Below are 16,678 nucleotides of genomic sequence, written 5' to 3'. Positions count from 1 at the left end.
CATTGAAAATTCTATAGTGAGGTCAGGCAGGCAAGGGTGTCTTTGAGTCTTTTTTTTATGCAAATAGTGAGTGTGATTCATGTATGGAGTGCAGCACTTCAGCTGTTAAGGTCCGTGTCAGTAGGACACTGTGAAGGCAATGTTGGAAGCCGAAGACCTGGTCAACTGATATTGGGTCATAAGAGCGGAAGCGGATAGAGCCTTATGAAGTAAAGTCGAGTCAGGTGACAAGGTTGGTTAGAGGAGTTGACGGTGTGAGTTACGGATAGATGGGCGTCAACTAAGGCGTTATGAAAATGTCGGCTAGATGCAAAAATAAGATCATATCTGCTATTGTTCATGGTCACATGATCGACCAATTAGCTTTAAAATACGTTAGCGCATGATTCCATAACCTGTTCTTCAAATGTACGGAAGAAAATGCCACAGATCCCTCCAGCTGGATTCTATTCTTACCTTAGTCTTCGGGATGTGGCAAGGCTGGAAGCACCACTTTCTGAAAGTTGTGGGGCTCCTGTGAGAAACGTCCTCCTCTGACGAGCATTTTTAAATAATCTTGGTTGCAGATGTGTATTGATTGTGCAGTTTTCACTTTAACCTTGTTGAAAGGTGTGAGAAGCAGGTGACCTGAGCACCCTCTGAATCCCTGGTAGATGGAGACGAGGTTCAGAGAGGCAAAATCTCTTTTGGACGCTCACTACTGTATCTTGATTAATACCACTGATCCTTTATGTTGCTTGTTGCACAAGCTTTATTTGTTATCCGTAGTAAGATGTTATTACTGCCTCAGGTTGCGCACACCTGTTCATGTTCCAGGTGCATTAACCCACTGAGCTGCCTTAACAATTACACTTCTATTTGAATGATGATTGGACTTTCAAGCTGCTCTTTAGGAAGTTATGTCTCCTTTTTGTTACGTTCTGGGCATTGTTACAACACCGTAAATCTTTATAATCGCCAGAACAAGCCAAGAAGGCAGGTTTTTACAATTTGAGAAAAAATCAAACCCTACAAAATTCCACAATCCTAGATTTAGAACTACAACTTTCCTCCGACTATGGGACGGAGAGTGCCTGAATTGTGAGCACTCGCGGACATACAAGACAATGAGACACTAATGGGAATTAAACCCAACTTTTACACGCTGTATCATCTGTTATATAAGTAGCTTACTGGTAAGGGCTACTAAGTCTATGCTGGACAAATGAAAACGTGTCTCCCCTTTTGTTCAGTCGACACTGTAAACCAGGGCATTTTGTAAATTTACCAGAAAAGATGGTCGAAAACCTGGAGTGTCGCACCAAACCCTGGACACCTGGTCGCCTTAGGTCTTGTTAGCCCGTTCGAACTTCGATTCTTATTTTGAGAATCAAGCCGATGTTCTTAAACTAGGTGTAGGTGTGGGATCAGTTGTGTTGGGGGTGAGCGACCAGTGGTCTTTGCAGCCACGTGTGGACTAGGCAGAACCTCATCACAGCTCTTTTTAGAATTATTGAGATTGTTTTGCATATGTTTGGGTCTTCTTTAAGGAGGCTGAGGTGCAGAAGAAAAGTGAGGGAGTGCGGCTCTGGAATTTATAAAGCTAGACACCAAGCCTTTGATCTCTATAGGACAGATGTGATTTGCAGCCATAGCCAATGGGTGCCCACCATAGATCCAAGGGGGGCAGACCTTGTCACAGATTTGAAAGGATATCCACACAAGACAAATGTACCAATTATGAATCCATATGAAAATTATTAGCAAAGGGGTTACGCTTAAACTATCCCTCCTAATCCTGTGTTGTACTTTCCTGTTCGACTTGAGTGCTTGCTTGTGCCTACATGAGAATAGGGAGGACGGACATCCTGTGCACTCGAGAAAAGGGTGCCAGCTGTGATTGTATTGCTTCAGTGTGAGGTGCCCTGTACTACTGCACCTGTGCCAATAAGCAAAGGCCACCAAACTGTCCCATGTTCATGAATTGTGGTCACCACAAACCTGGCTTTGACCTGATTGTGTGTCCTAAAGGACAAATGTTCCAACAGTGCTCTAGTTCTTTATAGAATGAAGTTCTTGAGACCTGAACCCACCACAACCACCCCTGTAATCTTTGTACTCTCTTCTCATTAAATGCATTAACTGCTTATGCTGGTTTTCGCCTGTACAATTACATAAGGTCAAAGATGTATTTATTACGATCCAGTTTATCATAACTTATGTTAGCTGGCAGCACAGCCTTTTGAGAAAAATCATGCACATAATTTGCATATTTGAGTGAATATTTATTAATTTAAAAACAATGAGGTAATGTGAGAGGCAATGGAACTTTGACTCCTCGTTTTTTTTTCCAGGTCATGACTTGTCACCAGTTATTCTCAGTGCCAGATTACTGGTAATATCACTTATAACCACATAACTTTTCACCTCTGTGTTCTTGAATCTTAAGGTGTTTTTTAAATCTATACGTATTCTATACCTTTCCTCTTTTTCTGCCTTTGTCTAGTTTTTGGGCAAGTGAGGATTCACAACATACATCAACTATAAATACAAAGCACAGACTAATTCCGGCATATCATATAAATACACCCATAGTAATCCTAATACCTCTTCCCCCTGAAGGGCCACACATGAATCAATCCCCTTCTAAATAGATTTTCAAAACACTGCTCATCTCATACACTTGCTCCCAGAAAATTGACTTCTGAGCACCCCCACATAAAATGTAACCAGGAGCCCCCCCTCTGAATGAACCCCCATAGAATGGCCACTTGACTCTACTGAGATTTTACTTCGAAGTTATGATGTATAATAAACCCTGTGTGCTGAGAAATATTAAATGCCACATGGTTCTGAGCTGATGGGAAAGTAGTCACATCCAAGTTCATTGCCCACCACCGAGATTCTGAAAATTATATTTGCAAAGCTTGCTGACAAACTGTTTTTCTTTTCTTGTTGTGTTGATTTAACCTTTTATATACTAGGCCCCGGTGGAATTTTCATGAAATGCCGAATCAAACAGTCCCCATCCTCTTTCTTCGCTCCGGCAAAAACATTTCTTTAGAGAAGAGTCCTGAAGATGTTGGTTTGGAATCGAACTCTAAACTTTTCCTTTTCTCCCAAGAAGGAAATTAAACCTTTATTCTCGAGCAGTTGATTCACTTCCCCAATCCCCTCATCTCTCCAATTCCTAGTAACTTCTGCGGGGAGGGACGGGATATCCCATGAGGGTACACATCCAGTTTCTCTTCTGCTTTATAGTTTAGTTATTTCTTCTACAGTGCATATACTTCAGAGTGTTCTCGGTATGTTAAATTTGAACATCCTAAAGAATGTTGTGCTATCTTATTATGTCGCTATGCCCCTTGGCTTGCTGTCATTTTGTCCAGTGTAACTACAAAAATTCTGATTTCCACAGTGAGGTATAACTAATCTGCATCTGCTAATAATACTGTTCCAAATCGCGCAATGCCCTTAGACCATTTTCCCGATGCACATAGATAAATAGAATAGAATTAATGTATCTCAACGTTTATCCCCTTATTGATTCCGGTTGAGACATTGTTATATGTTACCACATTTACTCCAGTCTCCACTCGGACTGCGAGGGGCTCTCCTGAAGTTAACACATAGATTTTTCCTAGACACAGTTAGGCCATTGCCTGCCCAAACAAAATAAGTAGCAAGTCCATTTACCTCCTCAAAAATATCTTGTCTAGTTGAAGTGGAAAACATTGGAAAAAATAAGCAGTGCAGTAGAATTAACGTCTTTGATAGTAGTTGCTGTTGCCTGATGAATGGAGTGGACTTGTTCAGTATATTGAGTTGCGAATTTTTGTTTTTTTTAAGCTTTGCAACTGTTACGTTCCTTAGCTTACTGTTAGCAAATGTCTAGGATTTTATAACAATTTATCATTAGCTTCTTTTGTTAAGTACTGCTGTCATCGCTTGATTGTCATTCTTAGTGCAAGCAATAATTGTTGATTTGTATATATCCAGTTATGGAGTAATTTATGTAGAACTTGTCAAACTCCTAAACCAAAATTCCCTGTTTCTCAAAAAGGCAATCAAGGTGTGATTTAAAAAGATTTGGTGAATCTATTTCCCTCCCCCCTAAGCATAATGAGTTTCTTATTAGGGTTGAAAAGTACTGTTCTTTTTGTACACTCCTACAACTTTTCCCCTATTTGAACAATCTTCATCAAACATACTCGAAAGATGGTTCAGGAAATGTTTTAACACTGTTAAGTGTATATGAACTCAAGGGTGCCAACGTTTTAGACAGTCAGTTACTTCTTGCCAAAGTAATTAAGTTGTAACCGTAATAATTATTGAATGCTGCTGCACTCTGTAAGAATAGGTTGGCGCAATACAAGCAGATCCAAAGTACTTTCCAGAAACATGTTTGCCTAAAGTACTTGTCATATGTTGATTCTATTTTAGTATTAATGTGTTCTTTCGTAATATCATATGACTTTGTACGGAGCCTCACACAAAGGCTTTCCCACCTTTGCTGTTGGCGAGCCATCCAATGCAGGAAGGTACAAAGGCCACAGTCATCAGAGGAATGGTTGCGCACTTGCAGAAAGACAGGGCATAGAAGAGATATGGAGAGCTGGTCGGAATGCGAAGATAGTCTAATAGTTGAAGGGCAGCTAAGGAGATGACCATGCAGAGGCCTTTGAAGCTCCCCTGCATCTTCTGCCGTTTGCCAAAACCTTTGCGTGAAGCTTTTAAGTTGACGGCTAGCCCTAAGCCAACGAGAGCCCCAAGGTTTCGGTACAGGCCAGAAAACGGCATAGTGTCCATGTGGATCCAGTCTGGTTTGGCACACCACTTCGTCGCTCGTTCCACCGACCACAGCAAGTCTACATCAATGAGTTTCAGCAGCAGATAGAACCCAAGTGCAAAGAGGAAGAGGGCCAAGCTGACCGCACTGTACTGTCTCGCGCTGGCACTGTAAATCCAAGACGTGTGGTTGAAGGCTTCAGCAACAAGCATGCCTGCAAGGGAAAAAAAGAATATGATGGATTGTTCCCTGTTTTCAGTTCCTTGCTAATTAATGTCTGTAGGTTCAGTGTCCATTACAAATACAAATGTCTTCAGGTGCGAATACAAGACCCATTGATATTGTGATCGGTAGCTGATTTTCCACAGGTGTTGTACACTTACTTTAGAAGTTAGCTGTGTTTACCATGGATTTGAAAACCACCTCACATGATTTACAAACGTCTCCTCTCGTACCAAGATTTTGGAGAATGAAGTGACTGAGCATATACTCCTAGATTTAAAATCGTAAATTTGTGTCGACTTTCCACTTGAATTTTTGCCTGAGCCTTCAAAATGAGATTCTCCCTTCTTGACAATGCCTTAATTGTTGCAACTTCATCCTAGTGTTAAATGTTTCTACGCGTAACCTAGCATTTAGGATAATCCTATTCCATCATCTATACCCCACATTACTTTAGTATACCTTAGCTGTGCCATTATCCAAAAGTTTTCCCCATTACTTTAAATGGCAATTAAAGAAACCTATTTGTGCTGACTTTATTTATTCCTCAGGGAGGATTCTTTAAAGTATTTATGTGTTATGGCGTTGTCACCTACAGATCTCCCGACCACCGCCCCTCCATAGGCAATTTGGACCTTACATTTCCGATGATTCCATTCAATTTTGCCAATTTTGGATAATTGGTAGGACCCCTCTAGCTCTGGCTTTGTCCTAAGGCCCTCCTCTGCTGGGTTCATATCGGCTGTATTAGCAAGACTGACAAACTTTAAGAGGTGATGCCCATCTTTGGAGTCAGGGTCGCCTACCTACTGTGGTACTTCTCCTCTCCTAGAACCGCAGTCTAGCGCCATTGTTGATTTTTGCTTCAAACACATTCTGATTGTGTATATTTGCCCTTTTCAGAAAGTTTGCCACAAAGACACTGTGGCCAATGGTATTGTTTCTGCCAGACTGAGTACTGGATCAGGTTGCGCATGAGCCACCTTCAAAAACACTGTAGCAGAACATAGGTTGCATTGGGGCAAGATATACAATATTTCAGCATTTGTGTCGTATCAACTCATCACTAGATTACGGGCAAGTAATAAATCAATTAGGCTTGTTTCTTAAAGCGGTGACCAAGCCTAGATGGCTATTCCTGCAAGGGGAAATAGAACTGTGTTGGTGTTGCATACCCAATAATTATTACTCTGGTTATTCCAAGATTGAAAAGATTAGGGTAAGAGTGTTCATCCTTTCGCTTAACAAATGCTTAGAAAAAAATCTAAATTCAGTCACTGGGAGAGGAAGACCACCAGCAAGACAGTGCATGTTGAACATCTCTGCCTTCCATCTTAATTTTTTTGTTCTTCTAATTCTGCGTATACTGGACGGTCATAGTATGCTGCGAAAGAGCAGGTATGTCCTCTTCCCATGATGTGCTAGAAATGTCGCGCCAAGCGCACCCACACGTGTAATAATCAATTTGATGCTCCTCTTTGCTCAGTGAGGTAGTTATTTTGGGGACGGGGCGGGAGCTTTACTTCTACATTTTGTGGATGTAATCCCTTGCCTTGATACAGTAATGTGCAGGGTGTCAATGTGCAGGTTGTGGCTTGTTGCCTCTAAAAGAAGTTTGTTTTGTAAGTAGGTGCTTTGAAATATCTTTAACACGAGGGGAACATAAACGTCCCCAACACTATCCTCCACACCGGTGAAGCCCCTAATGTGGAGCACTTTCCAAAAACAGTGGGCAAGTTACCTGCTAAGACTCCAAGAATGACTTGATGCGGGAAGTGTGTGGCCACAAAGACACGGGAGACGCACACGCTGAGTTGTATCACCCAGAACAGAGTCCAGAGGAAGATTCGAACGCACCTTGAAAACAAAGACAAATATTACCATTGCCGTCATAATCTTTTAAAAGAAAATGTGTTCAGCTTCTCCCCCCCCCTCCTTTACTGGGCATATCAGCACTAGTAGTTGAAAGCCAGCCAATTGTGGTATAAGACTATGGACCCAACTGGTTCGTGAATGGGGGCTGAATAATAAAACAAGAAAACCCATTGGACCGAAAGTCCCAAAATGGATGCGGTTACCTATCCCTTCCCTCTAGATCTAAATCTTTGGTTGAGAGTACCATTGAATGGCTTTTGTCAGGATGGTGACTGATTAGGAAAACTTTGCCTTTGATGAATAGTTTTTCTTTGTGATGGTGTTTATAGGATGTATGCGGTGTGGCCCCTGTGGCTGCCTTTTATTGTCACTTCTACTTGCAGGAAGCAATGGGATTGAATGGAGAATTCAACAGCTAAAAAATGGTGTGGTTCTCTTTTGTGCAGAAGCAGATTAAGATTTGAATTTGTTTCTTAGGGCAATCAAACACTGATTTGTAGAGCAAAACTTCATACGCCCAGTTGGGTATTGTGAAAAGCCTTTTGTTAATGTGCCAACAATGATCTTTGATTTTGACGCATGTAGATGCATGTAAAGTGAATCTTCATGCTAAAAGGTTTTTTGAGTTCTAAAAACCGAAATGAGTGGTGCTGAATTCTTGCCGGTTTCAGGGGGGCAAATGAATGAGCTCCCCGCTGCATATTGTTGAGGCTTGGAACAAACCTGAAAATCATAGCTGGCCTGAGGTCGAGAGCTTGTGGGAGCGGTAACATTTAAATAAACTTCTCTGGGCATTCTAGACTGAAGTCTGTCCACTCTGGTTGCCTGAATGTGGCTGTAAGAGGTGCAAATTACAGGCACTTTGAATTTAGTTTAGTGGCAAAGTGTTTGAACTGAGAGCAACTCACTGAGCAGAATGGCGATTCTGGTGTTCAGTTCTCAGTTGCAAATGGGCATCATGACCTGAGGAATTTGTCTGCCAACGCTTACAGCCAGTGGCAGCTCCTCTGCTAAGGGGGAAGAGCGTCGCGCCACTGCTTTTTAGCAGTGAAGTAAAGGAAAAATACAATGATAATAATTCAACATTGTTATCAGTTTATTTGTTCACGTTTCGGCGGCTTTGCAGGGTGGGGCAAGGCTGCTCTGATGACAGGAGAAGGGGAGTTGTGAGCACACTTTGTAAGTGGGCATGAATGTTGGGCTGGCCAAACATTCATGCCCACTTTGCATGTTCTCCACCCAGGCTCTATGGTAGCCCAGGTGGAGAACATGTCCAGGCTCCCACTGCCTGCCTAAGCTCCGAACCACAGCGCTCAAACCAATCACAATGCAGCGTTGTGATTGGCTATGGGGAGCCTGGGTGTGCTTCCTGTTCCGGCCGGAGCAAGGAAACTACGGAGGAGAGATGCGGCAACCGGATACCTTTTTTTTCTTCTCCTTTTTAGGTCTCGCCTGAGACAGAGCATGCGCTGCCTCTTCGAGACATTTAGTAAGTGGCATTTAAAAGTGCCACCAGAGGCTTTTGCTGGCCTACAGCTTGCGTTCACGAGCTCGTGCACGTGCACAGCTGCCATCTGTGTTTTTATTGCTGTAATCAGGCTCCTTTGCTTGCACTAGGCCCCCCCCCCCGTTTCCCCCACCCTCCTGGTCAGCTTCATTTGTGTCTTCTAGCTGTGAATCATGCTCCTGCTCGCACTCCCCCTCCATCTTCGTCAGTTTCATTTGTGTCTTCTATCACTGTGAATGCTCCTGCTTCTACCAGGCACACACACTGTCTTCTAGCTGTGAATCATGCTCCTCTGCTCGCACTCCCCCTCCCTTCTCCCCCTCCTCTTCGTCAGTTTCATTTGTGTCTTCTCTCACTGTGAATGCTCCTGCTTCCACCAGGCACACAGCCCATCCGTCGTCAGTGCATGCTTTCACCAGGCACACACACCACCAACCGCCAGTGCACGCTTCCACCAGGCACACTCACCAACAGCCGCCAGTGCACACTTCCACCAGGCACACACACCACCCGCCGTCAGTGCACGCTTCCACCAGGCACACACACACACACCACCAGCCGTCAGTGCACGCTTCCACCAGGCCTACACACCACCAGCCGTCAATGCACGCTTCCACCAGGCACACACCCCACCAGCCATCAGTGCACGCGTCCATCAGTCACACACCCCACCAGCCGTTAGTGCACGCTTCCACCAGGCACACATACCACCAGCCGCCAGTGCATGATTTCACCGGGCATACCCACCGCCAGCCGTCAGTGCACTCTTTCACCGGGCACACACACCACCAGCCGTCAGTGCGCGCTTCCACCAGGCACACACACCACTAGCTGTCAGTGCGCGCTTCTACCAGGCGCACACACACCACCAGCCGTCAGTGCACGCTTCCACCAGGCACACACACCACCAGCCGTCAGTGCACGCTTCCACCAGGCCCACACACCACCAGCCGTCAGTGCACGCTTCCACCAGGCCCACACACCACCAGCCGTCCATGCAGGCTTGTCCTTTAACATCAGGCACCAGTGCATGATTTCACCGGGCATACCCACCGCCAGCCGTCAGTGCACTCTTTCACCGGGCACACACACCACCAGCCGTCAGTGCGCGCTTCCACCAGGCACACACACCACTAGCTGTCAGTGCGCGCTTCTACCAGGCGCACACACACCACCAGCCGTCAGTGCACGCTTCCACCAGGCACACACACCACCAGCCGTCAGTGCACGCTTCCACCAGGCACACATCCCACCAGCCGTCCGTGCACACTTTCACCAGGCACACATACCACCAGCCGCCAGTGCATGTTTTCACCGGGCATACACACCGCCAGCCGTCAGTGCACTCTTTCACCAGGCACACACACCACCAGCCGTCAGTGTGCGCTTCCACCAGGCACACACACCACCAGCCGTCAGTGCACGCTTCCACCAGGCACACACACCACCAGCCGTCAGTGCACGCTTCCACCAGGCACACACACCACCAGCCGTAAGTGCACACTTTCACCAGGAGCACCCATTACCAGCCGTCAGTACACGCTTTCACCGGGCACACACACCACCAGCCGTCCGTGCACTCTTCCACCATGCACACACACACACACACCATTAGCCGTCCGTGCACGCTTTCACCAGGCACACACACCACCAGCCGTCAGTGCACGCTTCCACCAGGCCCACACACCACCAGCCGTCCATGCAGGCTTCCACCAGGCACACATCCCACCAGCCGTCCGTGCACACTTCCACCAGGCACACATACCACCAGCCGCCAGTGCATGTTTTCACCGGGCATACACACCGCCAGCCGTCAGTGCACTCTTTCACCGGGCACACACACCACCAGCCGTCAGTGCACTCTTTCACTGGGCACACACACCACCAGCCGTCAGTGCACTCTTCCACCATGCACACACCATCAGCCGTCAGTGCATGGTTCCACCAGACACACCCCAACCACCAACCATCCATGCACGCTTCCACCAGGCACACACACCACTAGCCGTCAGTGCACGCTTCCACCAGGCACACCCACTACCAGCTGTCTGTGCATGCTTCCACCAGGCACACACCACCACCCGTCAGTGCACACTTTCACCAGGCAAGCACACACACCACCAGCCATCAATGCACGCTTTCACTAGGCACACACACCACCAGCCGTCAGTACACGCTTACACCGGGCACACACACCACCAGCCGTCCGTGCACTCTCCCACCATGCACACACACACCACCAGCCGTCAGTGCACTCTTCCACCAGGCACACACCATCAGCCGTCAGTGCATGGTTCCACCAGACACACCCCAACCATCCATGCACGCTTCCACCAGGCGCACGCTTCCACCAGCCGTCCGTGCACGCTTCCACCAGGCACACACGCCACCAGCCGTAAGTGCACACTTTCACCAGGCACACCCACTACCAGCTGTCTTTGCATGCTTCCACCAGGCACACACCACCACCCGTCAGTGCACGCTTTCACCAGGCAAGCACACACACCACCAGCCGTCGGTGCACGCTTTCACCAGGCACACACACCACCAGCCGTCAGTGCACGCTTCCACCAGGCACACACACCACCAGCCGTCAGTGCACGCTTCCACCAGGCACACACACCACCAGCCGACGGTGCACACTTTCACCAGGCACACACACACACACACACACACACACACCACCAGCCGTCAGTGCACGCTTCCACCAGGCACACACACCACCAGCCGTCAGTGCACGCTTCCACCAGGCACACACACCACCAGCCGTCAGTGCACGCTTCCACCAGGCACACACACCACCAGCCGTCAGTGCACTCTTTCACCAGGCACACACATCACCAGCTGTCGGTGCACGCTTTCACCAGGCACACACACACCACCAGCTGTCAGTGCAGCAGGCAGGCTCTTCTCAGAGTTTCTTGGTAAATATGTGTTTGATGTCTGGGAGGGAGTGGGTCGAGTTTCCTTAAACCATGCTGAGTATGCAGGTGCAGTGCATGAACTCCTGTGTGAGTGTGTCCTGTTCCCTGGGGCTTACTGACTCCACACTTGTAAATTGCGCCTGCACCAGGATTTTTCTCAATTGCAAAATTTGGCGCATGCGCACAGCTAGGCAGCCCCCACACCCCCGGGAATGACTGCTTCCTACAACACAAATGGAAACAACATTAAGAGCAATGAAAACAAGTTAATTTGATGCAAAGAACTGTTAACAAAAACCATGCCCAGCTATTGTAGATCTGGCAACTTAAAACAGCAATAAAAAACAAACAAGCATTGGCATAGCCATTAGGTCTCAATTTGTTTGGACCCTATAAGTATTTGGTTATTCAGCAGAATATCCTTTGTGCAACAACACCAACTGTCGCATGGCTAAACACTTATAAGGTCCTTGTTCTTTTTAAACACTTGCTTCCCTCCTGTCTTCCTCTCCCATCTCCCCCTAGCCTCCCCCCCCCCCCGCACAACCCACAATTCTCGACGGCCGCCTCAGCAGGTAATGCCTGATGTTAAAGGACAAGTTTGAATGACAAGGCTCATTTAAAAGTACCATCCTATAGTTAAGGTTCAAGTAGTTTCTCCTTCTTCAAGCAAAACGTCTGTTTAAATGATGTGTAAGCTGTGACCCTCTAACGCTATAGTGTGAGGAAGCCCTTCGGGGGCTAGGAAATTATCTTCTATTTAGGATATTTTTATGCAACAATGTTTTCAAGTTTTTGAGCCTCTCCAGGTAGTGAACCCACAATTGCAGTCCCACTGAGCTGTGATTTTGGATAAAGGCATCTCCTGCCATAGATCTGGGTTGCCGACTCTATTAGTTAGAACCTCGTGATTCTTCCTGTCATGTGTGGCCGGTCCTGTAGGCACATGCTGCATTAAGCCATAAATACGTTTGGCCATGTCCCCGTTTGTGTGGCTTTAGAGGAACTCTAAAACACACAAGATAATGGACGGAATGTTGCACATTGGCAAAACATTAACCCCCAGTCACAGATCTGGGTTTAATCCATCGTTATTTTGCTCATCACGCCACCCCACTCCAGTTCAGACATGGCTGTATGCAAATCAGTCTTGACCCTGTGCCTCATGGGAACAGTCCAGCCCGAACTGCCAAGCCATGTATTCCCTGGACTGGAATCCAGCATCCTAGGACCGGTTTCTGGCTATCAGCCGTTATCAGCCAGGATAGCTTGACTCCAGTGGCGTAGTGAGCACGGGACCCACGTCTGGGCATACCCTTCCCACATAGGGTGATCAGCAAAACACACAAGATGATGGACGGAATGTTGCACATTGGCAAAACATTCACCTCCAGTCACAGATCTGGGTTTAATCCACTGTTATTTTGCTCACCACGCCACCCCAGTTCAGACATGGCCATATGCAAATCAGTCTTGACCCTGTGCCTCATGGGAACAGTCCAGCCCGAACTGCCAAGCCATGTATTCCCTGGACTGGAATCAAGCATCCTAGGACCGGTTTCTGGCTATCAGCCGTCTTCAGCCGGGATAGCTTGACTTCAGTGGCGTGGTGAGCATGGGACCCACGTCTGGGCATACCCTTCCCACTTAGGGTGAACAGCAAAACACACAAGATGATGGACAGAATGTTGCACATTGGCAAAACATTCACCCTCAGTCACAGATCTGGGTTTAATCCATCGTTATTTTGCTCACCAAGCCACCCCAGTTCAGACATGGCCATATGCAAATCAGTCTTGACCCTGTGCCTCATGGGAACAGTCGAGCCTGAACTGCCAAGCCATGTCTTCTCCTGCCATAGATCTGGGTTGCCGACTCTATTAGTTGGAATCTCGTGATTCTTTCTGTTATGTGTGGCCGGTCCTGTAGGCACATGCTGCATTAAGCCATAAATACTTTTGGCCATGTCCCCGTTTGTGTGGCTATAGGTGAACTCTACTCTATAGGACTCCACTACCTTCAGAAGAGACAAAGCCAGGCTCCAATAAAGGTCCGGCACATACCATGTCCACTAGATTGTCAAAGAGCGACTATGATATGGTCTGTACTTTAGAAAGGGCCAGATGAAGTAATGGGTTCCTTGCGGCTAATAATAAGAGCGGCAGACATTCACCCGCTTGTGATTTAGTGTGACCACCACGTCTAAGAGGCCTTCGGTACCTGGCCTTTGAGGCACTTGCCTAAAATCCTTTTGATGGTGCTCCCCATCTGAAATGTGTAAAAAGGTACCTGGCTTGCATAGCAGAGGACCCCAACTCAAGAGTAAAATGGAAAGACAGGCTTGTCAATAAAGAGAAGGCAGGAGGGCAGGCCCCAGTTTAACAGGAGAGCTGAAAAATGGACCTTAACAGGGAATAATGTGTTAAAGGTCATAGCCATGCAGGAAACAATGTGCTAAACGTCAAAGGCATGCACTGACTGAAGTTCACTGCTGTTCTTCACTGCTTTGACCTCATGGAGAGGGAGAGTGCAGTGGTGGGAAATACACATGGATGCCATCTAGCGGGTACAGGAAATGCTTGCCTAAGCATAGTCACAAGTGATTCTGCTAGCTAATTCCTTCTACACCTCATCTGCTGTGCAGAGCCTAAATCGGTCTGTTTTGCTCCCTGCCCAGCCAAAAGAGGGTAAATATGGGCATCTACATGGCAGAAAAGCAAAGAGCAGCGAAGGTGGACAAAACAGAATGATAAACAAAGGGGAGAAAAGATTTAGAGAAACTTTCATTTTTGTTCTGTGCAGTCTAGGCCTAAAAGTCAGGCACATCAAGCGACAGAAGCTTTGTGCCACCATCTTCTTGTGCATTCTATGCTCTTAAGTGCCAAAGTTTACGGTCCTGCTGGAACAAAGTTGTGGCTTGTTTGTCCACTCACCTGTAGAGTGTGCCTCCTCCAGCTCTTTTAAGGTGAGCTAGGACTGCGGTCACCATGACGTACCAGACGCATGCAGATCCCATAGCATGCCCGGATGGACTACCTGGAAGGACGAAACAATTCTTGGTTATCTTTGAGCCTATTGGGTATTGCTGCTGCAAGAAGGGAAAAAAGATAAAGGAGGGAAAAGGGAAAAGCTGCTAAAATATATCTGGAGTAAAAATGTCAGAAAATGACAAACTCCCAGATTTTGGTACAGTAAGCACTAAAATCCACTGCTTGTTACTCACTATGGGGACAAACTCATAATTGTTTGCTATTTATAGCACCTGATAAATTACGACCTAGCAATATGGGATTTCATCGGGTGCGATAAATATCCGCCCAAACACCAGGCCACTCGTAATGAGGGCTTTAATATGGTGGCCGGAGAGATGTCGTATGATGGAAGAGAGCTATATAGATCAGTACAGGTGGATACATAGGACATTGCAGATTAACATTTTTAAGCAATTGCATTTCAATAGTTGTTTTTTTCTATATAGACCAGAATTTCACAGCTAACTCAAATAGTGACTAAAACAAGCATTGGCAAACCCCATAGGTCGGGCATTTGGCAATTCTTGTTTTGTCATGGTTTTTGCAAAACGTTATTTTTCAGGAAGCTGCTTGGCCCTCATCAATCTAAACAAACATATTGACTTAGCAAAAATGATTTGGTCTCAAAAAAGCACACATTGATAGAGTACCCCTTAACACTGTAGAGAACTGCTCTGTGTGCTCATGTGCTCCTTGTGACAGGACAGCAAGCCGTAACTCATAGTGAAGTCAGCCAATGACTGAAGTAGGCTGACACATTGTCCCCTGATGCATTCTGGAGTAAGTGGAAGAAACTATGAGGGACAGAACCACAGACTAATGAACAAAGTCTGGCTGAACCCTAATAGGTAACTATGCTACACACATAATTTTAGTAAAATAAAAAAAGGTCATGGCTAACACGCACCTTAAAAAGTCAATTGGTCTCACCAGGGATTTAAGTGGGATGAAAAAACTGGGGGGTCTCTCAAAGGGGCGTGGCCAGTGTAATTAGGGGCGTGGCTTTAAAACACTTAGGTTAAAAATCTGTGTTTAGCATAGTGTGCCGCCCCACTTGTATTTTGCCGTTTCTGTCATTGCATCCAGATATGTGATACAAGTAACATCATACGTACAACAAGCCAGGACTATTGGCTTTGTCAATGGTTATTAGTTGCATAAGATAAATAAGCTGCAACCATGGCTTGTTACATATAATATTGAAAAAGCTTCCAATTAAAGCCCTGGTGACCCCACCACAATGATGCTGCTCTTGCGTTTCAGAAAGAGAAGGGAAATCCAGAAAGAAAATGACTCTTTAAAAGCATTTCCCTTCCCCTGTAACTCTCACCTGGTATGACGTCATGCCTTAACCTCACCTTGTGAGAAGTGAGCTGTGTGAGCAGCGCTCATCGATGGGCCTGCTGTCTCGAAACGGGTCTGCTGTCACTGCAGTCTGGAAAAAAAACTGACCTCCTGTGCCAGGGCTCAAAACAGAGCCCGATAGAGACCCGATTCGAGACCCCCTTAAAAAAACTGCTGGTGCTCAGACCCCTTGAGACCCGGCCCACTTAAAGTCCTGGGTCTCACTTTGGCTGCAGCCTCTTGCATTTGGGAAAGATGGTGCGAAATAAAGAATGTAAGAAATAATGTCAGAAAGAGGAAGGTAAGAATGAAAGAGGAAGGCATGAAAGAAAGATGAAGGTAAGAAAGAGGCGAGCGAAAGAAGCAAGAAAGGCAGAAAAGTAAATGTAAAGAAAGAAGGAAGGAAGGAAAAGGAAAGAACTAAGAAGGAAGGGAAAAAAATTAGAAGGAAAGGAAAAAGATGGAAAGATGGAAAGGAAAAAAGAAAGGAAAGAATAAGGAAGACAAGGAAAGAAAGCCTAAACAAGAAGGGAGACAAAAATAGTAAGGCAAGAAAGCGAAGGAAGGAACAAAAGGGAAGTGGGAGGCAAGTTACAAACAAGCATTTACAATGTAATGGTCTCGGCATTATTAAAGGTAGAGCTATTGGCATTGATCATGACTTTTTTTTTTTAAACCATAAATAAATGGCATTGTCATTTACATTGCCAATAGCTTAATTGCTCGCAAATGCATGACCTATTGCATTTACACCCACACAGAGCCACACACACAAAGCCACCCACACACACATACAGAGCCACCTACACAGAGCCACCCTCACACAGACAAAGCCACCCACACATAGAGCCACCTACAAAAAAAGCTATCCACACAGAGCCTGATATACAGCTTCCCATCTAGAGTTGTGTTCTCAAAATAAAAATAAAATATGCACGTACAGAAACATCTAACTTATCATGCCCACATAAGGTTCACACTTCTCTTTTACCTATATTCCTGTCTC

General features: G+C 46.2%; 1 protein-coding gene across 1 annotated transcript in view; it reads right to left on the bottom strand.

Moving 5' to 3' along the window:
* Window positions 1-3,643: 3,643 nt before the first annotated feature.
* LOC144774027 (glucose-6-phosphatase 2-like) overlaps window positions 3,644-16,678 on the bottom strand; it is an 85,433-nt gene continuing 72,398 nt past the window's right edge. Inside the window, exons 3-5 of the mRNA XM_078659065.1 lie at window positions 14,230-14,332; window positions 6,732-6,847; window positions 3,644-4,982 (exon numbers count right to left, since the gene is read on the bottom strand). Coding sequence (XP_078515191.1) covers window positions 4,468-4,982; window positions 6,732-6,847; window positions 14,230-14,332 — 734 coding nt within the window. The 3' untranslated portion in view covers window positions 3,644-4,467. The remainder of the gene's footprint in view (window positions 4,983-6,731; window positions 6,848-14,229; window positions 14,333-16,678) is intronic.

Source organism: Lissotriton helveticus, chromosome 1_1 (genome assembly GCF_964261635.1).
Source record: "Lissotriton helveticus chromosome 1_1, aLisHel1.1, whole genome shotgun sequence".
Lineage (NCBI taxonomy): Eukaryota > Metazoa > Chordata > Amphibia > Caudata > Salamandridae > Lissotriton > Lissotriton helveticus.
Note: the sequence above shows the minus strand (reverse complement) of the source record. Positions and strands in the feature narration are given on the sequence as shown.